The sequence below is a fragment of the Hyperolius riggenbachi genome, chromosome 1, assembly GCF_040937935.1.
Source record: "Hyperolius riggenbachi isolate aHypRig1 chromosome 1, aHypRig1.pri, whole genome shotgun sequence".
NCBI classification, from domain to species: Eukaryota; Metazoa; Chordata; class Amphibia; order Anura; family Hyperoliidae; genus Hyperolius; species Hyperolius riggenbachi.
Genome location: NC_090646.1, coordinates 279167004 through 279193587, shown reverse-complemented (window position 1 = coordinate 279193587; position 26584 = coordinate 279167004). Strand labels below are relative to the sequence as shown.

The following is a 26584-nucleotide window of genomic DNA, read 5'->3' as shown; positions in this document are numbered from 1 at the left end:
AGACCAGACAAACACACATACACTAGTGCCGCAGTATAACAAACATAGGAAAATTTGGTTCTACCAATATGTTGAAGTACTCTGTGACTTGCCAATCTGTCATGGTCTGTGCTCACTGGCTCTCATAGCATTTTGCATCTGCATGACTACACAGTCAAATGCACATCCAAGTACCAACAGCAGGTCATGTGGTGAGCAGGCTGGTCTACCAGGAGAGTTGGCCATGACATGATCTGAAGAGACTGGGGTAATCCAGCAGCCAAGCAGTCCCCTCTGAAGATTAAGACCTCGTTCACACTATACGCGATGCCATGCTCATTTCAGCATAGAGAGCCCTTTGATGTTCAGACTACACACGCTGCGCAGCAGTGTGATTCGCTTTCACACTGCTGCACGTATTTTTTCCAAAGTGCATTTCTGATCCCATTCTCTGTAATGAATGAGATTAGCAGCTCAACGCACGGCAACACGGATGGCGTGCGATCGGGTGCACTTGCGTCCCAAACGCAAGGCCATACGCGTTGCCTAATGTGAACGAGGCCTTAAAGGGGTTCTGTAGGGGGGGGGGGCTGGGGATAAACCGCCACTTACCTGGGGCTTATATATGCCCTTGTAGCAGTAATGCCCCACGCCATCCTCCGATCCGCCGTTCCCCCCCTACAGAACTTAAGGGCACTGAGCACCCAATTTTTTTTTCCAAGAAACCACCTCATAAGGGAGGTTTGTAGCACAGCATGCCTCTGGGGGGGCATGTGGTTAGGGGAGCACCATTGCTTACCTATGGGAGGCTGCTCTTACAGGCCTCCCTGCCCCCCTTCCATGTGGAGTGCACTATCACCATCAGCAGTTCAAAGATGCCGCCTTTGGAGGTTGCTCCTGGCCACAATACATGTAGTCTATACATCTAACTGGCGGGATATATAATCACATCTATACTGACAAGATTTTGTCAGAACTGTGGATCCACCTCTGCCCTGTTGGGCACCCTAGGATTCCCCCACAGCTATGTGCTATCCCCGAGCATTGCAGAGTTTTGCAGTGGAGCTTATGCTAACCTTGCAGTGGAGCTTACGCTAACCTATCTGCCAGCGTGCCTCCTCCTCTGTCTTCTCTCCGTTGTCACCTGGAGCCTGTATTCTGATGTGGTGGCAAACATACTGCCATTCATACGTGACCACATACATCTTGTCTGGTTTCGGGATACAGGCACCCCAGCATTGATGGCGAGAAGAGGACACAGGAGGATGCGCTATGGTAATTAGGTAAGCATAAGCCCTGCTGCAACATTCATCATTGGGGGGTTAGACTGGCCGGTGGTCCATCAGTCGTCCTGAAAGCCAGTACTGATGCACACCTGACTGCCCCCTTTCAAATGACATCTTTCCATCCTTAAGCCCCATACACACGCTCAACAGCGGTCTTTTAGGAGGCACAATTATCAAACAACTTTGTTGTGAAACAAGTTGAAACAACAACAAAAAAAGTTGCTTGCTATTGTTCATAATTGTGCTGCATGAAAGACCGCTGTTGAGCGTGTGTATGGGGCTTTACAGCTGGAAACAGATCAACATTATGATTGGGCGGCCACGTTGCAGCATTGATTTCTGGCACATTAGATGACAATAATCAAAACTACTGGGAAAATCAAGTATGGGCACCTTATGACAACTAACTTCTTTATCGGGAGCATATGTCCAAGAGGATGGTGTCCTAATTTACAAAAGACACACCAAACATTGTTTGCAAAGTTTGGTGTCTTTGCAGGCAAACATTTTTCCGAAGTAGCATGACAACTAAACATGCGCATACATGACACATTTACAAAAGAATATAGTGAATGCAGTTGAGAAAGGTGTGGTAATCCTTTGCATAACAATCCTAACTGACAATAAACTACATCAATGTTAACACAAAAGAAAACTCACAAAGTTAGGCACCTTTCACATGGGCTGTAGTTGAGCAGTGCATTTACTGCTAGTTAAACACTTATGGAAGCAGCTCAAGTGTTTTTGTGAGTTTGTAAGCGTTATTGGGCGAGAGTGAGAAGCGTTAAGTGATTGTTTAATAGGCGTTCGTGTTTGGGTGTTAAACGCTGCATTAACGCGTGGAATGCGTTTAGTAAACTTTTTTTGCAGTAGAAAGCGTTTTTGTTTTTTTTTAAAGTCGAACACCTTCAATTTCTAAAACTTTTGATTTTAATAACAGGAAATGTTTACATAATCTAGGAAGTAAAATAGCAAAAATGGTGTTGAACTTGGAACTTCAATTACAAAAAGAGGTGTAAACTAACAGAACAGTGAAGATTACTTCCTGTTACACCTCAAGGCCTTATGGGCCACTTCCAGTCCTCCAAGACACACGCCAAACGCTTGCCAAAGGATCGGGTAGCATTGGCAAGCGTTCAGAGGCGTTTGTAGGCAGTAGGCGATCCCAGACGTGACATGCGGCGGTTTACAAACGTACGATGTACGATGACCGCACAGCTCATCGAACGCCTACAAACGCTTACATTTCAATAGAAAATAACGCCACCATTCACTCCTATTATAAGGATGGCAGATAGGCGTTCACACCGCTTTCAAACACCTGGAATAAACGTTCATGTGAAAGGGGCCTTAGAAACACAGACCAGATTAAAGAGACCCATAGACGTTTAAATTGCCACCCAATGTAATAACAGTAGCCAGTGATTTCAATGAGAATGCATGCATTGTGTGGGAAAGGAGTACAGATGGTATGTTTTTTTTTTTAATGCTCTGCAGAATCTCAAATGCCTCATGAAACGCAGAGGCACCACAATCGTTACATGTATTTTCAAACTGTGGTCGAACAAGGCAGATTTTCCCAAGTGTGGCAGCACGGTGGCGTAGTGGTTAGCGCTCCTGCCTTGCAGCGGTGGGTCCCTGTTTCAACCCCCAGCCAGGTCAACATCTGCAAGGTGTTTGCATGTTCTCCTCATGTCTGTGTGGGTTTCCTCCGGGCACTCTGGTTTCCTCCCACATCCCAAAAACATACAGATAAGTTAATTGGCTTCCCCTAAATTGGCACTAGACTATGATACATGCACTACACGATATATACATAGACATATGACTATGGTCGGGACGAGATTGTGAGCCCCTCTGAGGGACAGTTAATGACAAGACAATATATTTTGTATAGCGCTGCGTAATATTTTTGCGCTATATTAATAAATAAATGTGACTCCTGCTTCAGGCTAGGACCACACGAGGCAGATTTGCTAGCATTGAGGAAAATGCTAGCGTTTTTGCCCGTAATGAAAGTCTATGGGCCGTATGAAAAACGCTTGTACAGTATATGCAAATATTCAAAACACACAACTTCTCAAAAACACGCAATGTATTTAGATGGATTTTACATGGGTTTTTGATGATACAAGATACTGTATTTTACACCACTGAAAAATATTTGAAAAAAAAAAACATAATTGCAATCGAAAACGCACTAAAAAATTCAAAAACGCACAAAACTCATGGTTTTGGGCTGTGCAGTCGGTACAAAAATCATCCAACTCCTCAGTTTATGAAATCACTGACTCCGACTGCACGTACCCAAAATTGCTCCAACTCCTCGACTCCAACTCCTTAGTCTAATTTTTACAAAGGCTATGGATTTGGTTCCAAAATCATCCGACTCCTGTTTATTGAAACCACTGTCTCCGACTCCAGGTACCCAAAATTGCTGCGACTCTGACTCCACAGCCCTGGTTTTCTGCACTAGCTAGCCTCAAGGAAGACTGCAGTTGAAGCTGACTCCCTTTTGTATGTGACTTAAATCCTATATTGACAAAGATGGCATTAATCATTAGATAGATAGATAGATAGATAGATAGAAAAATTTCAATTAGATTTCTCACTCTTTTTTTATTTTCCTGTGCAACTGATTCTTTTGACCAAATTGCCATAAAAAAGATTGTTTTATTGTATTGTGTTTGGCCACCTTCAAGGGGCCCATACACTGGTCGATTTCAACCATCGATTGACTGCCGATTCGACCGCTCTTATCGAATCAGCTAGCAATCAATGCAGCAGGAAGCATGATCGATCGATTTCCGGCCGATTTCGATCGATTTGCTCGATCGGTCCGGATGGAAAATCTAGGTTGATCAGCTGCTGGCAGCTGATCAATGACCTATAGACTTGCATTGGATCGAATGGTGCAATAATGCATTTCGATCAATTTTCAATAGATTTTATTCTGAAATCTATTGGAAATCTCTTCCTAGTGTGTGGCACACATCAGATAGATTCCTGTCAGATTCAACCTGACAGTAATCTATCTGATGGTTGAATCTGCTGCAAATCTATAAGTGTATGGCCACCTTGGATTGGGGAGAATGGGCTCTATTCACAATCACACATACGGTAAAGGATGTTTTTTTTTACAGCAAAATTACCGCCAGCAGTAATTACCGCATTTTTTCTGCATTCACTAAAAATTTTCCAAATTTTCTGCATGCAAGTAGATGGCGTGAAAAAAGTGCAGAAACATGCGTAAACAGTCGGCCAACATACGACAAAAATAGGAAAAAAATTGTCAAAATAAATGTTTTAAAGTCCAGCAAATTCCGCGATAATAGCTCTAGAATGATAAGTGATAAAAAAAAAAAAAAATCGGTAGTTAAAGCATAAATAATACGCCCATTTTTCATTGTGAATTTCATTTTAGCGGAAATAATTCTTATTTACCAATTTTTTCAGACATTTTTATGCATTATTAATGCACTTTTTCCTGAATGCGGAAAAAACATGCAGAAAATTTGTGAATGTCAACATTGTCTTGCAGAAAATGATTGTTCTCTTCTCATGCTGGCTGGCATGATGTGTAGGGTGCGTGGCGGGGACAAGCACGGGTGACTTCAGGTCGAAGTCGCCGATTAACAGAGCCGCCAGCGGGACCGGGAGAGAAGCCAGGAGGACGCCAGGGGACCTTGCGGGCTGTGGGTGGCTGGAGGAAACCCCATGTAAATGAAAATTCCAATTTTACCTTGAGCTCAGGGTGCTCAAGTGTTTAACTAAAAAGCTGAATTATTGAAAATACCTTCTGTTTTAAGAAGGCAAACCACTAAGTGTTGGGAACTCTGAAATTCATAGATGTGGTAAAAGCATAGGACCAGAGCAGATGCAGGTCAGATGACATACACATATGGAGTACGTCGGAACACCCCGGTCAGATGAAGCAGATGACAAACACAGTCAGATCAGCAGGACACCAGGCAACGATTTTTTATTTTTTTTTTAAAGAAAATGACACCTCCATATCCCTCTCACTTCAGGTATTGCCAGTGGCAGCTCCAGCTTCAGATTTTTTGAGGGGGCTCAAAAGGGGCACAATGGTTGGCAGGTGGGGCTCATTGGGGCAACCCCCCCCCCCCCCCCTAAAAAAGAAATGAGTGTGGAATACAAAGCGCACCGAGTCATGTAATGCCAGGTATAGGTGCCACTGGTATAGGAAATATAGCTTCCCCAGTATAGGTTGCACAGTTGCCTCAGTATATGTAATAAAGTTGTCCGCAGTATAGGTAGCAGTATAGGGATTGGAAGCTGAAACTTTGAAAGCAATACCGTATTGCTTTCAAAGTTTCAGCTTCCAATCCCTATAATTGTAGTGTTGTCCGGATCATGAATGATTCGGATCTTTGATCCGAATCTATTTTGTGAGTCGAATCATCCGAATCATCAAAATGAGTGATTCGGATCGCAAAAGGGGCGGGGCCAGGAGCGACACGCCCCCTCTCAGCGGGCAGCGGGGTCCTGGAAGCAGAGCTGAGATGGATCGCTCTGTTGGAGGGGACTCAGGGGAGCCAGCCTTGCAGGGACAGGTAGAGGGGACATGGGTGCCACTGCCAGATATGTGTAGAGCACACATACTGGCTGCAATGTGCTGCTCATTACAGGCTGTCTGTTCCGTAGTTGTGCAGTGATCACATTGGAAACTTTTGGCTCAGCTCAGCACAGCTCAGTAACTTTGCAGGCACTGTGATTGCAGGGCAATATGATCCTCCTGCACTCGGCTCTAAACAGCTGCACTTCACTTTGGGAAATGCTTTCTTTCACTATGCGACGTTTCCATTCAATGGCCTCGATTCATAAAGCATTACCTCATGCGGTAATGCTGAAAACAGCAGACTTTACCGACCACTTAGCAAAATGTCAATTCATAAAGGCTGTTACCGCGTGAAAAGCTGACATTACCGACCAGGGAGGTAAATTACCGACTTGGCTGCAGTTACCGACAACACATGTCAGTAAATTGTCAGCAAATGTCAATTCATAAAGCCTTCAACATGCGGTAAGCCTGGCGGTAGTTACCGACACCTCTGGTGAGGTCTTAACAAGTTACCGACTGCTCTGACAGCTCTGATTAATGCAAAGTGCAGAGATCCGAAAGTCTGTTTGATTCATCTGTGGAGAGAGCCAGAAAGCCCTCTGTGTGAATCATTTCAGCAGGCAGGGAAAGACTGTGTGACTCATCTGTCTGAGTCATCAGTGGAAAGAGCCGGCTGTGTGAGTAATTTCTGCAGGCAGGGAAAGACTGTGTGACTCATCTGTCTGAGTCATCAGTGGGAGAGCCAGAGAGAGCCGTCTGTGTGATTCATTTCTGCAGAGCAAAGAGGGAATCGGGACACTGCTTTACTCTACCGCTCAATGGGCTGCGGTAATTTACCGACCTCCAAGGGCAGCTGGGGAAATCTTTATGAATTAGCACACAGACCGGGAAAATACCGAGTGCGGTATTTTCCCGACAAGATTTTTGTTATCGCACTGCTGTTTATGAATCGAGGCCAAAGTGTACAGATGAACATGTAGGTGAAATATATGTAAAGCATATGATTGCAGCATGTGGGTACTGTGTGCAAGCAAACATTTCTGCTCTCTGCTTCCCTCCTCCCTTCTCTGTCCACTCCCTGCCCTCTGTGCATCTTCTCCCCTTCTCTGGGCTCTATTCATAAAAAAGTTGTTGCGAGAAAACTCCTGGAGGGAAAATACCGCAGCGGTATTTTACACTTTTGGGTGGTCATTCAAAGAAATCTTGAAAGCTGCGATGCAAGTGCGGAGATCTCCCGCTGAAGGCTGGCGGTAAGCTGTCGGAAGGCATGCGGAAACACTTCAGCCGGCAGAGTCCCTCCGTGCACTGCTCTCTCTGGGAGGTCTGTCCCATTCACTTGTATGTAATCCGCAAAATCAGAGGAAGCGGTATTTCCCGTCCACATACCGCTTCCTCTAATCTTTATGAATGGCCATTTTGTTACTTTTTTCTAGATAAATCTAGAAAAACACTGGAGAAGGCGGAAATTTCTCGCTCTGCTGGGGGATTGTAGATTTTCATGCGGGAACAGCTTTTATGAATGCCCACTTTGCTAAATGGACGAGAAAACCCGCTGTTTTGAGCGGAAAACTTGCGGTAATGGTTTATGAATAGAGCCCTCTGTGGGCTCTATTCATAAAACCTTCCCGCAAGTTTTCCGCTCAAAACAGCGGATTTTCCCGTCCATTTAGCAAAGTGGGCATTCAAAAAAGCTGTTCCCGCATGAAAATCTACAATCCCCCAGCAGAGCGAGAAATTTCCGCCTTCTCCAGTGTTTTTCTAGATTTATCTAGAAAAAAGTAACAAAATGGCCATTCATAAAGATTAGAGGAAGCGGTATGTGGACGGGAAATACCGCTTCCTCTGATTTTGCGGATTACATACAAGTGAATGGGACAGACCTCCCAGAGAGAGCAGTGCACGGAGGGACTCTGCTGGCTGAAGTGTTTCCGCATGCCTTCCGACAGCTTACCGCCAGCTTTCAGCGGGAGATCTCCGCTCTTGCATCGCAGCTTTCAAGATTTCTTTGAATGACCACCCAGAAGTGTAAAATACCGCTGCGGTATTTTCCCTCCAGGAGTTTTCTCGCAACAACTTTTTTATGAATAGAGCCCTGTGTGTCCACCCCCCTCTCCTTCTCCTGCCCTGCTAGTCATTTCAACCCCCGAATGCTTCGGTAGTAAAATGATCCGAGATTCGGATCAAAGATCCGGATCTTTTCAATGATCCGATTCGAATCATCCGGATCATTGAAAAGATCCGAACTTCCCATCTCTATATAATTGACCAGCCCTTCACGTTTCGTCACCTTAGTGACTCATCAGGAGTATGGGTCAATCAGAGCTGGTGATGAGCAAACAGAACTCCACCTCCTCCTCTCTCTCACACAAGCCTCCATGTTCTCATTACTCTCATGTGTGACGTCGCTAGATCGGCTCTGACTATTGGCTCTCACTGTTGGTATATAAAGGGAAGGCGGGCAGCGGGAGGTTCTTTTTCCTTGTTGTCTGCAGCGAGAGCAGTTCTTTCTTCGTAGCCTTTGTGCTCGGTTTGGATTACGCTGCAACTACATTATGAGCGGCTACGGAAATATGGAGGATTTCGGTGAAGGTTCCAAGATCAATGCGAGCAAAAATCAGCAAGATGAAGGGTGAGTGCGGAGGATGGCTTATTAGGGCCATTATTTTCAAGAGAAACGGGCAGATTTTCCAAACACCAGGGCATCTCAGTAGGACGTGTAATGTAAGCTAACAACGTCTCCTTCGATAGAAAATGCCTTTTTTTTAAAACTGATATATGTAGTCCAGGCTGCTGCGGAAATCCATTTCATGGCTGCAGCAAAGCATATTGGGAAATGGAGTTCTGCTTTGAAAGTAGCTACAGATCTGAAATCTCGCGCGAATGGGCGGGCCGTTCTCTGCTCCATGCTGCTGGCCGTTTTCTCTGTTCCCTGCTAATATGGTGCCCGTGCATGGTAGAATTTTGTTTCCATCCAATCATATCATTTCTGTGTAATGAAAGGGAACTGCCTAAATTACGTTCAGTATAGTAACTTAATTCACCTTTATAAAACATAGAAATTATAAGATTGGATAAAAAAAAAGTGTGGGCACCATTAGACAAAAACGGCATCTGAATGACCATTTATTTATATAGGCGTAACAATCCTATGTTCCTCCCTTTCTGATGGCGATTACGATAATCAATAATAACGATGAAAAGTGTTTTTTAGCCTCTTGTCAGCAAACCGGACTAGTCTGAGGAAAGCTGATCAGCCAAAATATCCCCCCCCCTTTTTTAATTTTTTAGTTTGCCGATAATTTGCATCCTCCTGATTGAAGATGTTCTGCATATATTGTTGTAATCAGAGATTATTGCACAGTGGAACAGTTCTTATCTGACCTGCAAGGAACAAAGGCGACTTTCAGTGGGAGGGCAGGACAGGATGCTGCTGGTGATGGATGTCAGTGTGCCTCAAGTTGTTCGTGGCACGGGAATCTACGACTGCAGCTGGGACTTGGGGCGGAGCGGGACCTGTGGGGATGCTGGGTGCGACAGGGAGGAGGGGGAAGTAACCTTCCTTTATGTCCTCCAACATGGCGGTGACTGCAGGAAAATAAAGATCGCATAATCCAGGACAATGCTGCCCATTGCCATTGGGAAACCCTGGGTGAGGCATTGTCTGCCACAGTAACTAATTTTGGCTCTATAGCGCGAAGACCCCCCCCCCCGCCGCCGCAGAGCCATAAAGCAAGTCTGCACAAGGGTGCTTTGAAAAGATGTCTAATTTTCTATAGCAGTTTCCTGCTGGGATATTTGCAGATGTTGGGAATAAGATGTCGTCAGCACCAGCCAATAAGAAAGGAGGGGGTGTGGTATTAGAACGCTACTGATTGTAGCTATATACTAGCATCCAGCAATCTAAGTAGCAGTGATTGCTGGATGCTTGTTTCTAAATATGAAGGGTGTTTCTTTTTTTTTTTTTTTGTGAATGTGATAGTAAATTGAATTTTTTTATATATCTAAAGCCTGCATATAAGGGCATGCATTGCCACTAGCACTTGGACAATAATTGATTTTGGCTGAAAATCAATTTCTAGCCGATTCGGTAAAGAGATCAACCAGTGTATGGCCACCTTTACACTGAAGTGAATGCTTTTTGTGCTGTAAACCTTTAACCTCTTCCCAACACATGTAGACCTTTTTTTTCAGCAAGGAGATTAGTGTATAAAGTGAGGAAATCTGTCCATGTTCTGTATCTGAACACCTTAGAAATTACAATTTTAAGATGACGATGAAGTGCTTAGTACTAGTGGCAATGTATGTCCTAATGTAACAGTACTGAAGCAAACCTGAGACATTTGCAGATCATCAATTACAGTGGACCTGAACTCAGAACTTCCTCCGTTCTAAAAGATGCACAATAGCATAATTTTTTTTTAAACAATTTTGTTACAGCTGATATAAATCTGCACTGTTTTTACTTCCTGCTTTCATGAAAGTAGACCTATTAACATCCTGTGCTTCCAAATGATTTTGGGCTCGTTCCCACTGTTGCGACGCGATTTCGGCCGCATTCCGACGCTTGTAAAAACGCATGCGGATGCGTTTCCGCATGCGTTTTTACCCGCGATTTCGCATGGCAGGGTGCCATGCGAAATTAACCATGACACTGCCAGGGCTAAATAAAATTGAAAAAGGTGCGAAATCGCACGCGAAATCGCGGGTAAAAACGCATGTAACAAACGCATGCGTTTTTACTATTCAATACATTAGCGGCGATTCGCACGGATTCCCGACGCAGGCGAAATCGTTGGCTCTTTTGTGCGTTTTTTCACGCTGAAAAAAACGCACCTCAACAACGCTACAGTGGAAACAGGCACATCCACTTGCATTACATGTGCGGATCTGCATGCGTTGGACGCATGCAGATTCGCGATAGTGGGAACGAGCCCTAAATCTGCCGTGGCAGTAAGAAGAAACAGGAGATCAAATTACAACTTGTGATTGGACACAGATGAGGGGGAATTAGGCTAAACCAGGCCTGGGCAAACTTGGCCCTCCAGCTGTTAAAGTGGATCAGAGATGATCTTTTACACATTGCATAATTGTGTTCATTTCCTATTGTTTATAGGGCATTCCTCAAGCCAAATACTTTATTTTAATACTCTAATTCCCTATAAATTAAACAAGCCACGCCCAAAGGTTTTCAGAGAGCCAAGGCACTTTCAGACAGTAGCAAGGGCTCATGGGAGCTCAGTCTGGGCAGGAGGAGAGGGAGGTATTACTAGCCAAAGATTACAGAGGGGGGGGGGGGGGGGAGAGAGAGATAAGCCTGCCTCTGTAATGTTTACAAACATGGCTGCTGTCATTGTATCACAGGAAAAAATAATAGGGCGCCGCTCAGGCCCCGCTGGGCCGATTTTCACAAATTTTTTTTTTTCAAACACGCAGCAAGCACTTTGCTTGTTGCGTGTTGATCCCGATCGCTGCGTCTCCGCCGAGACCCCTGCACAGCCTGGCCAATCAGTGGCAGGCAGCGCTGCGGGGTGGATCGGGATGACGTCACGACGTCTATGTCATCACTATCGTCGCCATGGCGACTGGGAATCCCGTTTAGAACGGGATTTTCTTATGGGCTGAGTGCGCCAGCGGCGATCAGAGGGGTGGGAGGGATAGCACAGGGAGGGGGGCATCATGTAGCTAGCGTTTTTTTTTTGTTTTTTTTTACTGCTGCGCATCCACCCTGGCGATCTTGATGTAACGCTTTAGATAAGATGTAGTTAGTTTTTCATCTCGGATCCGCTTTAAAGGGAGGGTTCACGGTCCATTACAAAAAATGTTAATCCACTTACCTGGGGCTTCCTCCAGCCTGTGGCAGGCAGGACGTGCCTTCGGCGCTGCTCCCGGTCTCCTCCAGCGGCACGCCAGATCGGGCTCTTTGGCGCTCCAAAATGCGCCTCACGCGGGCGTGCTGACGTCCTCCGGGCTGTACTGTGCAGGCGCAGTAGTTCTACAGGTTTCTTAGAAAAAAGTCCTTTTGAGATGGTTAGTAGCAGTTGCAAATGTATTGCTGTGGTATCACAATAGGGGGGGAAAACCCCTTACGGTGTATACCAACCAATGGTTAGTTGTATATTAGACATAAACAATTGTACAATTTTATTTCTCTTCAGAAAAATGTTCATTGGTGGACTCAGCTGGGAAACGAGCAAGAAAGATCTTACAGAGTATTTGTCAAGATTCGGAGAAGTGGTTGACTGCACTATTAAGACAGACCCAGTCACCGGAAGATCAAGGGGTTTTGGATTTGTTCTGTTTAAAGATGCTATCAGTGTAGACAAAGTAAGTCAGTGTGTGTCATCACCACTAACATGAAGGTATAAGCTAACAAAAATTGTGCATATTTTAATCACCTAGATCAGTGTTTCTCAAACCTGTCCTCATGACTCCTCACTGGTGCATGTGTTGCAGGCAACCTCACCTGTGGGGTTATTGGTGTCTTAAGGCTCATACACACATCAGACCATAGTCTTTTTTTAAAAATGAAAGATCACAGACCAATTTTACCCCCTTCCATGTAGTATGAGAGCCATACCTACAGTCTATTCTATGGAGCTGAACTCCCCATCAGACAGAAATCTTTGCAAGATGTTGCACACAAAGATGCTGTAGACATTCAAAAGATCAGTATCTGCAAAAGATCTGTTTCTGCAAAATGCATTCATAGTCTGATATCTGCAGATCATCATACACACCTTGTTTAACAGACATTCATCTGCAGATCAGATCCACCTGGATGGATTGTCTGATCTGCAGATGAATGTCAGTTAAACAAGGTGTGTATGAGATCTGCAGAGCTCAGACTATGAATGCAATTTGCAGGAACAGATCTTTTGCAGATACTGATATCTTGTCTGTACAGCATCTTGCAAAGATTTTTTTTCTGATGGGGACTTCAGCTCCATAGAAAAGACTGTGAAGGTATGGCTCTCATACTACATGAATCGGGGAAAAATTGGTCTTTGAGCTTTCATTTTCCAAAGGCTATGGTCTGATGTGTGTATGTGGCCTTAGCTACATGGAATCCACCCAGATGAGACACTAATTACCCCACCTGAGCATAAGTGAGGTTGCCTGCAAAACATGCAGCGTTGGGGAGACACGAGAACAGGTTTGAGACGCACTAAACTAGATGTAGTGAGGTTGCATAAGCTAAGACTTGTGGCCAAGTGTTAGTATGTCATTGCAGCAGTTTTTTTTGAATATATAATAGTTTTTATTCAAAATTTTGCATAAACAAGGATACAGACATGAACACATGAGTATATACAGTGGGAACATGAGGATTAGTTAATAGGGCATATATTGAGCATTTTGGCAGTTCACATATACAATGCATTGGCTACCACTGAAAACTTCGTGTGTGCTGTTGTAGCTTAGCCAAGATGGGCCGCTTAACCCTAAAGACTCAGTTGCTTGAGCTCCTCACCAAGCAGTCGCTCACCCTTGGGGGGTCGATGCTAGGGGTTGAGGGAGAGAATAGTGTCATGGGTCCCGTGGATATGCATAGCTTACTACCAACCCGGACGACTCTGACCCAGATGGCTGGACTAATATGCTTGAACTGTTTTAGTTAAATGAGTTTATATTGTCGCAGCCTAATGACAAATTAGTGTATTTAAAAGGTATCTATGAACTTAGCCCAACTATACATAGCTAATGTTAGGAGGAAGAAGGTGGGGGAGGGGGAATGGTGTAGTAAGGTAGAAAAATAGGAAGAGAGAAAGAAAAGACGCAAGAGAGAACTGTGGGTGAAATCACAGCCACAGAACTCTCTGCTAGGTCATGTCTCGCCTGAAGCCACTCCAGAGGGTAATATTTTAATTTTACATGGGTCAGTCATCAGCAAAGCCTGGCCTTCTTCGGACAATGCGAATATTTCCCATCTTCTCCACAGTACATTAAATTTCTCTTCTCTGTCCGAAGCCCAGAAAATAACTTGTTCTGAATGTTTTAGTGATTCGAGCTCAGCCTTCCAGTCTAGAATAGACTGGGATTGGGTAGATTTCCAAAATTTTGGAATTGTAAGGCGTGCGGCGGCGAGGATATGGCGAATCAGTGATTTATTTTTTTTTTGTAGGCTTTTATGGGGCAATTTATGTTTAAAAGTAAAGTATGAGCTGGGTCATTGTTGACTTTAATGTTACTGATAGCTGCTATAATTTTGCAGATTTTTTCCCAGAATGGAATAATTTTAGAACAGCTATGCCATATGTGTATCATATTGCCTACCTCGCTGCCACATCGCCAGCAAAGATCTGATATATCGGGATTGCATTTATGGAGTTTATCTGGAGTCTTATACCACAGTCATTGCAGCAGTTTAGTCTCCTCTCAATGCTGTGACGCTTGCCCTATTCCAATACTGCAGATAGTATGGCCCTTAGGGATGGCCAATGAGACTCACATTTTGAGTTGATGCATGTTTTAATTTCGTCAAAGTTTATACAACTTAAAAATGGCACAAATGAAATTACAACATTGGATTGGTCTGTTTTTTTGAAGCTGCGTAAACAAATTGCATCGACTTGAATCATTTGCATCCTATAGAATATCCCTTAAAGTTATAATCGCTGACCTCTTCCCCTTATCCCAGTGTACTGGATGGAGGGGTAGCAACACTCACACACGGGGAGGTTCACTTTGTTTTTTTGTTTGTTTTCTCTAGCAGTGAATACATACAGGGTTGGGGCTCTTTTCCTTTGGTGGTTGAACATGCTTATCTGGCAGTTTGTAACCGCACATTTGATGTGGTGTTACCCAACAGCGAAACCTGTCACATCTCAGGACGGCAACTGATATACTTGGATGTAAATTACATGAGGAGGTCCTTTTGCACACTTGTGCCAAGGCCTACCATGCAGTTGGCTGGCAAAGGAGGTCACCTAAAAGGCGGTGAATTCACCACCTTCAGCCACCTGTGGGGAGAAAAAGCCATAAAAGTTGCCTGAAATCTAGCTTTATTCAAATGACAGTTCACCTGCAGGCACTGTACAGATGAGCCCATGCCGTACTCTGGAGAAGACAAGATTTGTAAATGTCTTGCTACAGCTCATAGTGAGAACTCCAATGTTAGGTACACAATGCAATTTTCCGACAGATTTACTGTTAGATCGCTTGTTTCTGACATCTGATAGATTATCCAACCGATTTCTGTTCACTTCTATGGAAAATTGCTCTGAAATCAGATTGGGCATGTTGGAAAGTGTCAATTGGATCAGTCAATCAGATGAGAAATTGCTGCTTAATTTTGAGTTGATGCACATTGTACACGTTCTAGATTCTCACTCAATGCATAAATCTAGCATTCTGTAACAGACTTGTGTTTTTACTTCTAGGTACTTGAGACAAAGGAACACAAACTTGATGGGAAACTCATCGATCCCAAGAGGGCAAAGGCATTAAAAGGAAAGGAACCTCCCAAGAAGGTGTTTGTTGGTGGACTAAGTCCTGATACTACAGAAGAGCAGATCAAAGAGTACTTTGGTAGTTACGGTGATGTAAGTAAATGGGAAAAGATGTTAACGTTGTACATGCTTTGGAAAGTACAGTTTGAAAAAACATTTAATCTTGTAAGCTGGCCCTGCTTTTCAATTTGATAAAAATTTCTAAAGGAGGTTTTACAGCAGACAATGGAGTCTTTATTCCATGGATGGTTAGGATGGCTTCTCTCAATAACATAGTGAAAAATATGCAGTTATAAACTTGAAGTGCTTCCTCAGGTCCTCTCAAAATAAAGTTAAAAGTAAGCCTGACCGGGGGTGAAAAAAAGGGAAGCATTTGGATACTAAAGAGGCTCCCCCCGCCTCCCCAGTCCTCAGCAGAAGCAATCCAATGCTGGGACCCCTGAAGTCTGCCTGCAAGTGCAGTAGTGGCTTCCTGTTTAGACTCTGGTAGAAAGCAACCAAGCCTGATTTGGCTCCACTTTACTGCATAGTACTGTGCCTCTGCAGTAGAGCGGACCTGAACGGGCTTGGCTTTTTCCGCCCTGGCAGAAAGCTGCTAGTGCGCATCGGCAAGCAGGCTAGTGTTGTGGTTGTTTAAAGTGTAACTGTCGGGCATAAAATCAAATTTTTTTTTTTTATCTGGTAAGCAAGTAATAAGCATGCTAACCAGGCAATCCAAAAGTTAAAATCTTCATTTCTTGTTTATAAATGATTATTCCCCAGTTTATCTGACTTTGGTACATTGCCACTCAAAGGAAGTTGCAGGGCATGCTGGGTTGTCGGTTTTTTTTTTTTTTTTGCTTCTTTATTTCACCTTCAGACTTAACTAATGTACAGAAGCAAAAAAGCATGCCCTGCAACCCAACCCGGCATGCCCTGCAACTTCCTTTGTGTGACAACTTACCAAATGAGTCAAGTAAACTGGGGAATGATTATTTATAAACAAGAAAAGTAATAGAGATTTTAACTTTTGGATTGCCTGGTTAGCATCCTTATTACTTGCTTACCAGATAAAAATAAAGAATTTATTTTATTTGCAACAGTTGCACTTCTTTCTTTTTGCGGGGGGGGGGGGGGGGGGGCAACATTGGATCAGGCTGACTGAGCAGGATGGGGAAGCCTCACTAGGATCCAGAGGTTTTCCCCTCATTTCACGGGTGTGCTTAACACCTTTTGGGTCTCTAGCAGAATTTTAAAATGTGCTTTTCTCATAACATAATGGTCTTGGCACATTGTCCTGCAGATTAATTTGAAACTAATTGTTTTCCAGTTCTTATTGCAGTATTGTAATTGTTAGTTTCTTTGCGCAAATGATCTAAACCGGTTTAATGTTTTTGCAGATTGAGAACATAGAGCTTCCAATGGACACAAAGACTAATGAAAGGAGAGGCTTTTGCTTTATTACCTACACAGATGAAGACCCAGTACAGAAGCTATTGGAAAGCAGATATCACCAAATTGGCTCAGGAAAGGTAATATTAGATGTGTAATAAAGTTGCCATTAGTGGTGTGTGTGTGCGCGCTGTAGTGGTTGGTGTGTGGTTTTGTTTTTCTATTTCCAAGCTGATGGTTTTTTTTGTTTTTCTCCCTTTCATTAGTGTGAAATCAAAGTTGCACAGCCCAAAGAAGTCTACAGGCAACAGCAGCAGCAGCAGCAACAGAAAGGAGGAAGGGGTGCATCAGGTGGACGAGGTGGTGGAAGGGGAAGAGGCAGAGGAGGTATGTAAAGCCATTTTTGGTTAATATATTCATTATTCCTGTAACCAGTTTAGCTAACAGACTGCATATGATAAAGGAAAATACATGGTTAGAACTTAAATATCCACATAACACACATTTTAATCATTGCCTCAGATACAGGCCTCTAAACCTATATACTAATTCTGACCCTTGCTGTAGCATTTCTGATTGGCCTTTCAATCTTGTATCTTACTCCATGTGAAGAGTAGCTTCACTACCTATAGGAAAGTGGGACTGTTCATGTATTAACTTTAGGAGCCTGTATATTTGCAATTGCTATACAGTCTTTGTAAAAACATTCTTTGAAGTTTTTATTGCCCGTGTTTTACGGTACAGACTGAAATTTTAAAATATAGACATTCCTGTGTGCACATGTGGATCCATGCTGAAGTATTAACTGTTCACTGTTGCATTGGCACACCTTGAGATGAAGTTTAGCTGAAACTCCCCCAACCAATGCAGCAATACTCTGCAGAGTATGCAAACTAGTACTGGGTTCTTTCCTAACCTCAGTCCTAAAGGGAAGTTCCTACCTTTGACTTAGCTTTAGTGAACTCCTGTCTAAACTCTGGCAGGTAGAGGCCTCCTACTACTCCAGGGTTTAGCTGTAACGTCAGATATGCTGTGCTTGCATTCTTGTCACATTATATTCTCCATTACCTAACCCTTTTCAAGTTGTGCTTGGAGCAGCGCTGTGGAGTTGGTACAAAAATCATCCAACTCAAGGTTCTCACAAATTGCTGTGACCCAACTCTGCTGCCCTGTACAGAAAAAGGCAATGGCAGGCCAAAATACTAACGTGTGTTTTTTTTTTTTTTGTTTTTTTTTTAGGTCAAGGGCAAGGGAACTGGAACCAAAGTTACAATTACTACGATCAAGATCAATCATATGGAGGCTATGGAAGCAACTCTTATGACCAGGGTTACAGCAGCTATGGTGGTGGATATGACTACTCCTCTGGTTACAACTATGGAAACTATGGTGGATACAACCAAAGTTATCCTGACTACAGTGGTGAGTTTGCATTTTATACAGCAAATGCCTCCTCTCTTCCTTGTCTCCTGTTCCCTCTTAGGCCTGGTGCACACCAAAACCCGCTAGCAGATCCGCAAAATGCTAGCAGATTTTGAAACGCCTTTTCTTTTTCTGTAGCGTTTCAGCTAGCGTTTTGCGGTTTTGGTGTAGTAGATTTCATATATTGTTACTGAACAGCTTCTGTAACAAACGCCAGCAAAACCGCTCTGAACAGGCGTTTTTTCAGAGCGGTTTGCGTTTTTCCTATACTTAACATTCAGGCAGAAACACATCCGCAATCCAAAAATGCCTCACCCCGGGAGTATGCGTTTCTGCAACACGCCTCCCACTCTGGTGTGAACCACCCCATTGAGATACATTGACCAAGCGTAGCCACAAGCGGCTGCAGAAACGCTGAAAAAGCCGCTTGGTGTGCACCAGCCCTCAGAGTATAAGGCTGGCTTATCTGATCCATGGTTCCTGCAGGGATGGCAGATTTCCTCTGGCTCCCCCTAGTAATGGCTTGTGCTGATGACGCGATCAATATAAGCTGTTCACTACGGGTATCTGTGCAGAGAAGGTCTGCAGGCGCTGTTGTGAAATAACACAAACCGATCTCTTGGAAGTAAAGTATTGGTTTATTTACAGTGCAGGAGACCTGCACTGAATAGCAATGTCTGGCTAGGAAAGCTCTAAACAGAAGTTGTATACTCCCAATTACACATTACGATCATACCTCCTACTCCGACCATGATTGGATACTTACAAAATATCTAAGTTAACTACTGGAACTCTCAATACTGCATAAATGAATACATATAAATACTTAGATGAGATCGGCAGTGGTGGTGGTATGGTAGTAGTTTTAGTGGTGAGATTCACAAGGTGCCATCTCTTGTCTACAACACTGCACAAATCCTCTCTGGTAACACATTCCAAACCCATGAAACAACGTGAAAGAGAACCAGTCTTGTACAAATAACTGTATAGAACAAAGTGTGACAAAATGGCTTATAGGTGGCCATTTTCTTATGTTAATTTTACTACAGCACCATGGATTAGGTAAGCCAGCTGCCGCTATACACTTATACTCAGAGGGTGAGCAGGAGGCACGCGGGGGGAGGGAACACAGGAGGACACAATGTAGGAAGAATATGTACAAGATGCTCCTGGAACATGGACACCAGGTTTATAAAAAAAAGTGAAGCATACCTTGTATGTACTGTGTAAAAAAAAAAAAAATAATATTTTTTTTTTTTTTTTTATCTGCCATCTTGTGTAACCACAAACTCAAATTTGTTTACTGCAGGCCAACAAAGTACATATGGCAAGGCATCTAGAGGAGGTGGAGGACATCAGAACAACTATCAGCCTTACTAGTGGTTTCTAATCATCAGGTATGTATAATATAGGATAATGCAAAAAAAAAATTGTTAACCGTATCCACATTTGAATAAAAATAACTTTAAACTGTGTCGTCTTTTTATAAATGGATTAGTTGCATAATTGTTTGTAAATGGTTTGGCTTGAATTGCACAGAATGTTTTCTAGAGCTTTAACTTAAAGACGAGGCCTTGAGTATTTTTCCCTTAAAGCTATAAAGGATTCTTTAAATTTGAAGATTCTGGTCTTTTTAAGCCAGGTCTAAGAATAAATAAGCAATTTTTTTAAAAGTAGTACAAGGTAAAGTACTGAAATGGGTACAACTTAAGGTAAAGAAGAATGTTGTCTTCTAACTCTGACATTATACCTTGTTTGTACCCGCCAGTGGCAACTTCATTGCAGGCTGTGTGTTACCCTGACCACGTCTATCTCTGGGGTCGCTCGTTGTGGGCAGAGCGCAAGGCGTACACCAGAAACCGCTGTCCTGTGGTATGGTCTCTTCCAACTTCCTGTACCAGCGTAACAATTTAAACTGGGAAAAACTACTTCAGACTTTGCTTCTTTTAATCTTTAAAGTCTTTTTGTTAACGTTCAATTTTTACAGGTATTCTTAGATGTCTTTACAGCTTAATTTGGCAGGTTTTCTTAATTTTAGGAATTAATATTTATTTTTATCATAGCCAATAGGGAAAACCACAGAGGACTTGTTAAAGTGGGTGAAATGTTTTGTTTTTTTGTAGGATTGTAAGCACTTATTGAGCACCTTGAAATTAGTGGGTGGTTAAGTTAATGTCTATTCCCCCCCCCCCCCCCGCCCCCCTTTTTTTTTTATTTTTAGTTTTTTTTTTTTTTTTTTTTTTTTTTTTTTATAGATAAACTTGTAGGATTAATGGTTTCTGAAATGCTGAACTTGCGAAGAATCTAATGCTTGTGTCTCTTACAGGTAGATACGGCTAAGGATCAACTGCAGGATGGTCTCGTCTAGACTCGGAGAATACAAGTTTCTCTTCTGAGAACTTTTATGTACAGGACACGTTAGTGTCTTGCTGTAAATAGATTTTTTTTTTTTCTTCTCACCCTGCGACTTGCCCTATGTATACAGTGATTTTATGTTCCCCCAGATTGTTTGATCTGTAATTTTGTGATGTTCACAGCTATGAGTCCAGTGTGTGAGATTTATAATAAAAAACTTTTTAAGAAAAGTGGTTTATTGCGCGTACTTATCCTGACTTTAACATTTAAATGACCTAGCCAAACAAGGGGACTCTATTCTGATGTGGGATTTGTTCTAAGCAACTCTTACAAATTGATAGTACACAATGTAAATATTGGCAAACTGTTACTGAAGGCCAAATTTCAGAGAGCTTAAAGACTAACATAATGTTCAACTTTATTTCTTCTATCCTGTAAGTTTCCTATACCTGTGCTAATCTTACTGCAGCCTTTCCTAGTTGCACGGTGGCTCTATTATCTGTTATATAATCTAATCTTTGTTGGCTCAGGCTGGAATGTGCTCCTCTGCTTGTGGTAGGCAGAAGCTATACACACTCTCCAGGCTCTGTGTGAGTCAGACATGGCTCCTCTCAGCCTATCACATGTTGGTTAGCAGCCATGTCTTTTGTTTGTAAACACTACCTAAAACTGGCAATTACAAGCCGCGATACAAACCGCACAGAGGGGTCCATGAGGTCCTCAACCCCCCCCCAAGCAGGATGTTTGTGTGGGTCCCCCCCCCCCCAGCCAATTGCCACAATCAGCTGTCATAAAGCCTATGACAACGGGTTGCTGTCTTGCTTCCCCAGGGGATAGCTGAATGACACTGCTGTCCCCAGTACAGTGCTGCCGTAGATCACATCGCTGTACATAGTCCAACAGTCTAGCGGCTATCGCTCCTGGGAGTCTGGCGGGGCGGAGCTCAGTCATTTATGCAGAGATGCGTGAGCATCAGCACACTATCTCCTGCAATCCCTGCCCCTAACACTTCACACCAATTGGAGTGGGGCTGTCATGCAGTCATTTATAGCTTCAACTAGGCAAGATCTACTTACATGTGGCTTCCTCCAGCCCCTTGAAGCCGATCTGTCTCTTGCCGAAATTCCTTTTTAAAGTGGATCTGAGATGAAAAACTAACAAGTAACCTGTCTATATACTGTGTATACATATATCTGTATATGGCATATCTAGCTCAGGGCTTTCCCCAGAAAAAAAAATTTTCAGCCGGGTGGCATGAAAAAGTAGCCAGGTGGGAAAGTAAGGGCCCTTTTCCAATAGGTAGTGCAATTGCGCTGCGATCACGCAACCTACAATTTACACTACCCGTGATTGCTCCAAATAGCTGCTGGAAATGAAGAACAATCGCCCGACAATTGTGGTTCAGAAAAATACGACGCATGCTAGTGGGAAATGAGACCCGCGATTTACATGTTATCATGGTGCTCATCAAAATGGCTGCAATCCGCTTTCTGAAGCGGATCTCTGCTAGTGGAAAAGGGCCCTAAGGTGATGCTGGGTGGAAAAGGGTAGTACCGAAGTGGGGTGGGTAAATACGTCAGGCTGGTGGATTGGGTAAATGGGGCTAGGGTAGGTTGGTGGGCTAGTGGGGAGGTGATTAGGCTAGGTGGGTGGTCAGGCTGGTGGGCTAGTGAGGTGGTGGGGAAGGTGTGTAACTCGCCTCACATGTGACCCGCCTGCAGATACAGCTCCGATGCATCAGACAGCGAGGATCAGGCGGCAGGCTTGTGCTCTAGCGTCTAAGACAGCCGAGAGCTAGTGACTCTGAATTTGCCGCCGCTGGAGGAGCTGGTTGGGGGAGGGGGGATAGAGGTCGGACTCCAGCTACTGCACTTGTGGGCATCCCTCACCCCACACCGCTCGCAGCCGATGCATGCTGCCAACCCACCCCCTGCCGATGACTGCAAGCCAATCAGCAGACTTTTGGCAGCTGGGTGGGGTTTGAAAACACCTGGGCAGCCTGCCCACCTAATTGGCCCTGGGGAAAACATTGCTGGCTGCAAAAGTTTGATTTATTCCTGAGATACGAGGGCAGCCATGTTTTGTTTGTTAAAGGCTAAGGGCTGGAGATGCTATCTGCTTGCCTGTGTGTAAATTCAGTCCTCTCCTCATCCCCTCTGCCTCTGAAATCAATGGCTAGTAACACCTCCCCTTCCTCCTGCCCAGATTGAGCTCCTGTAAGCCCTTGCTACTGTCTGAAAATGCCAAGGCACTCTGAAAAGCTGTGGGTGAGGCTTGTTTGGTTTATAGGTAATTGGAGTATTAAAACATAAACCAAAAATTTGGCTTGAGGCATGCCCTATTATGCAAACATGAATAAGTTTATCTTGGATCCACTTTAAGCCCTAATATTGGTTAGGTTTGCAGCAGGTTCCCTACAGGTTCTCTAAAACCACATTGGACTAGTACAAATACATTTACAATGGTATTATATGGCAGTGCTGTGCCGATCGCATGGGCACCATGAGAATTGTGCTTATAGCAGTGCTCAGTGGTCCCCCACATGAGTTGCAATTACTGGGAGGGAGAATAGTATTAAACACAACCCTAAGTTTCAGCAGGAGCATCTTGTGGCACGTCAGACTATGATGGAATCTAGCCACAAGATTCTGCAATACATGCCGTTTTGAGTTGCTTTAAAGCATACTTTATGCACTGTCACTTGAAGTATAACCCGAAGTGCAACTTTTGCCCTCTGTTACGCCAATATCCTGGATTTGCAACATCCCACTGAACCAACTCCTATAGGAAACTTAAGGTAGATGCCTACCATTATAGATGGGTGCAAGCAGTATAGCGTTGCACACTCTATGTGTGATCAGCTGATGTGCCACGGCAGGCCCGGTCACCAACCAAGCAATGTAAAGTAGAAGAGTCCAGCTGGCACCATCACATGCTTTTTCACTGATTTATTAAGAGACCTTCATGTAGTACATAAGTACAGAATGTAATGTTTCGGAGCGCTGGTGTGCTCCTTTATCAAGCCATGACGGCCACAAGTGTATACAGTTATAATGGCGTTTTTATACTACATCAGATTCAAACATACCAATCACAGCTCTAGACACATAGAGCCTATCCCTGTCTGCTGTAACCAAAGCGGACCTGATGGGGAACTATTTCACAAGTTTTTGGACCAATAGAAATGAGCAACTGACCTAGGCGTGTCTTCCTTGGCCTGCGCGCATTCAGAGACAGCCCTGTACCCGACGCCACAGTGGATGGTAACGCCCGGCGGACCTGATGGGGAACACCGTGCACGAAGGGCCGTGCTTGTAACGTCAACGTTATCTGGGAGACGCAATGGACACAGGCAAAGGAGTCGCCCACCTCCAGGAAGCAGGATGCTAAGCGTCACTGCTGACGGCGGCTGATCACGTGGAGGGGTCCACGAATCAGTTGGATTTCCGTCCCCCAGTTAGACAACAGCGGCATTGAGTCGCGTTGTCATAGCAATAAGGGCTGTCATTGCGACCAGATCATAGGACTATCAAACGTATATCATAATTAGATGAACAGACTAACCAGCAAGCTCATGGTGACCCAGAACTCATTGGAGTGTGTAAGGGACTACAATGGTCCTAAAATCCCCCTTACTAAGATGTTAAGAAAAACAAGTTTGCTTTCTTAAAACAAAGTATTTGCGATAATTCAGGTTGGAGTGAGCTTGAGATGTCTCCCAGGGCATCACTGCTGAATATATGCAAATTAACCATTGAACCCTTACCTATAATTAGATGAAGAGCTCTGTGTATACACAGCACATAAGGACATCAACTATCATAGATCTAAAAGAAAAATCTAAAAATAAATGAATAAAAATTCAAAACAAAAATTACAAAAGTGGCAAAAGATTATACTCGATTCATACCCCTAGGTTCTAAGGTATCTAATGTTTTTATCTAGAACGCCTCCCGGAGCAGCAACTGTTTGTCTATCACCTCCTCTTTTTAATAATGGCACGCTGTCAATAATTTGACAGCGTAACTGACTGACATGATTATTTTGTGCAAAATGGCATGCAGCAGGCTGCTCCACGAGGCGTTCCCGGATTGCATGTTTGTGTGCCGAGATCCTCACTTTAAACTTTTGAGTGGTCTCACCCACATATAGTAGACCACATGGGCATTTTAAAATATAGAGAACATATTGAGTCACAGTTATATACACCTTTAGGCTACTTACACACCAGGACGTTGCGTTTAGGGGACGTTATAGGGCACATAACGTGCCCCTAACGCAACGCCTGGTGGTGTTGGAGCAGGATGCTACCAAGAGCTGCTTTACAAGCAGCTCTTGGTGCGCCTGCTCTGTCGGAGGCACTGCGGAGACCACGTGAGCGGAGCTCTCCGCATCACGTGGTCCCGCCAGCCAATCCGCGGCCGCTCCAGGATGTAACACTGCAAGTGCAGTGAATAATAAGTAGCCATGTGCCTGGCTACGTAGCGGCCTCTCCCCGCCCATATAATGGAAAAAAAAAACGTACCGAGCATTTTGCAAACAGTCTAACGCGGCTTAGCCGCGTGTAAAGTACTGCATGCAGTACGTGTTGTAGACGTGCTGCGTTACAATGTAATGCAACGTGGGCACTGTGAACAGCCCATTGATTTTTCATTGCTGTGCGTTTGGGTGCGTTACAGGCTGCTCTAACGTGCGCCTGTAACGTCCCACTGTGAAAGCAGCCTGTTAAATCTTTTACCTGATCTAGGATGGGTGAAGACATCACTCCTGATCATCGAATTGCAGTGCACGCAGTTGAGGCACGGATACATCCCTTTCCTAGACCCTTCAGGGGGCCTCGCCAATGTCCTCATTTCTGCATGAGTAAGTTTATCCCTAAGGCTACTTTCACACCAAGGCGTTGCGTTTTAGGAGACGTTATGGTCGCATAACGTGCCCCTAACACAACGTATGGTGGTGTTGAAGTTGGACGTCAGATTGAGCTGCGTTATGCAGCTCTCAAAGCAGCCGCTCCAGGTTAGTGATAGGAAGTTCGGATCTTTTTAAGGATTCGGATCATTTGAATCGGATCATTGAAAAGATCCGGATCTTTGAACTGAATCAGTTGAATAATTTTACTAGGGAAGCAGACTGGGTGAAATGACTAGCAGGACAGAACTTTCCCTGCACTGTACATTCTGTATGTTCCTGTTTCTTCCAGACAGACATCCACTGTGAACCGAATCTTTCATTGTGATGATCCGGATGATTCGACTCACAAAAAAGATCCGGATCAAATGAACGATTCGTTCATGATCCGGACAACACTACAGTCCTACCACTTCTCTGCAGTGCAGTGAATATTAATTAGCCATGTGGCTGACCTCCTCCTCCAACATTACTGAGCATGTGCAAGCAGTCTAACGCTGCTTAGCCCAGTATAACCTACAGCATGCAGCACTTTGTTTAAACGTGCTGCGTTACTATGTAACGCAAGGTGGGCACTGTGAACAGCACAATTGATTTTACAGTGCTGTGAGTTAGGCTGCGTTACTGGCTGCTGTAACATGGGACTTTAACGTCCCACTGTGAAACCAGCCTAAGGGTAGGGGCCCTTTTATAAGAAAAAAGTGAAGGATGGTGAAACTCTTGGATCTGAGGAAGTGCCTGAGCAAGTATAGACCAATGTTTTTTAATAATTTTTGCAATATTATTGCTAAAGACATTATATTGTGTTACAAAAGGTATACGATTGCCAGTTCCACCTCTAGATCTTCGAGCTGTACCCATCACCACACCGCGCGCCTCTGCAATCAGACGATCAGGGTAATGTCTCTGCAAAAACATTTGTTTCATTTCGTTGAACCTAATCTCCCGTTGGTCCCTATCACCCACTATACGACCTACCCTCCTAAACTGTATTAATGGGGTGAAAACTATGATAGGACAGGATAGCATTCTTGTCAGTAGGTTTGGCATAAAGGTCAGTGTGCAGACAACCATCGGTTAACATAACCATAGTATCTAAATAATTAACCTGCCTCTCATCAGTATGAGAGGTAAGTTTGATTGATGCACACTGACCATGTAATTGACGAACAAATTGATCAAGGGTCCAACGTGGCCCTGCCCACACACAAAACACATCATCTATATAT

At 43.9% G+C, this 26584-nt stretch overlaps 1 protein-coding gene and 1 long non-coding RNA gene across 4 annotated transcripts; one reads left to right on the top strand and one right to left on the bottom strand.

Annotated features, from left to right (window-relative positions):
- Positions 1 to 2801: 2801 nt before the first annotated feature.
- Positions 2802 to 14613, bottom strand: LOC137506927 (uncharacterized). Of its 2 annotated transcripts, none has more exons than XR_011020466.1 (3): positions 14575 to 14613; positions 11685 to 11866; positions 2802 to 2993 (listed from the first exon to the last, which is right to left on the bottom strand). It is a non-coding gene; the product is annotated as an uncharacterized lncRNA (long non-coding RNA). The 2 variants fall into 2 exon arrangements; XR_011020467.1 differs by having other exon boundaries at positions 11685 to 11852; positions 14575 to 14607.
- Positions 8318 to 20677, top strand: LOC137506906 (heterogeneous nuclear ribonucleoprotein D-like). 2 transcript variants are annotated; one of them, XR_011020465.1, is made up of 9 exons: positions 8318 to 8479; positions 12006 to 12174; positions 15231 to 15392; positions 16679 to 16810; positions 16937 to 17057; positions 17910 to 18092; positions 19402 to 19489; positions 19861 to 19964; positions 20419 to 20677. XR_011020465.1 is itself a non-coding variant. In XM_068233638.1 (8 exons), the coding sequence occupies exons 1-7, from the start codon at positions 8403 to 8405 to the stop codon at positions 19470 to 19472; spliced, it is 915 nt and encodes a 304-aa protein (XP_068089739.1). In that variant the 5' UTR covers positions 8318 to 8402; the 3' UTR covers positions 19473 to 19489; positions 20419 to 20677. The 2 variants fall into 2 exon arrangements, 1 of the variants encoding a protein (XP_068089739.1); XM_068233638.1 differs by lacking the exon at positions 19861 to 19964.
- The last annotated feature ends 5907 nt before the right edge of the window (positions 20678 to 26584 follow it).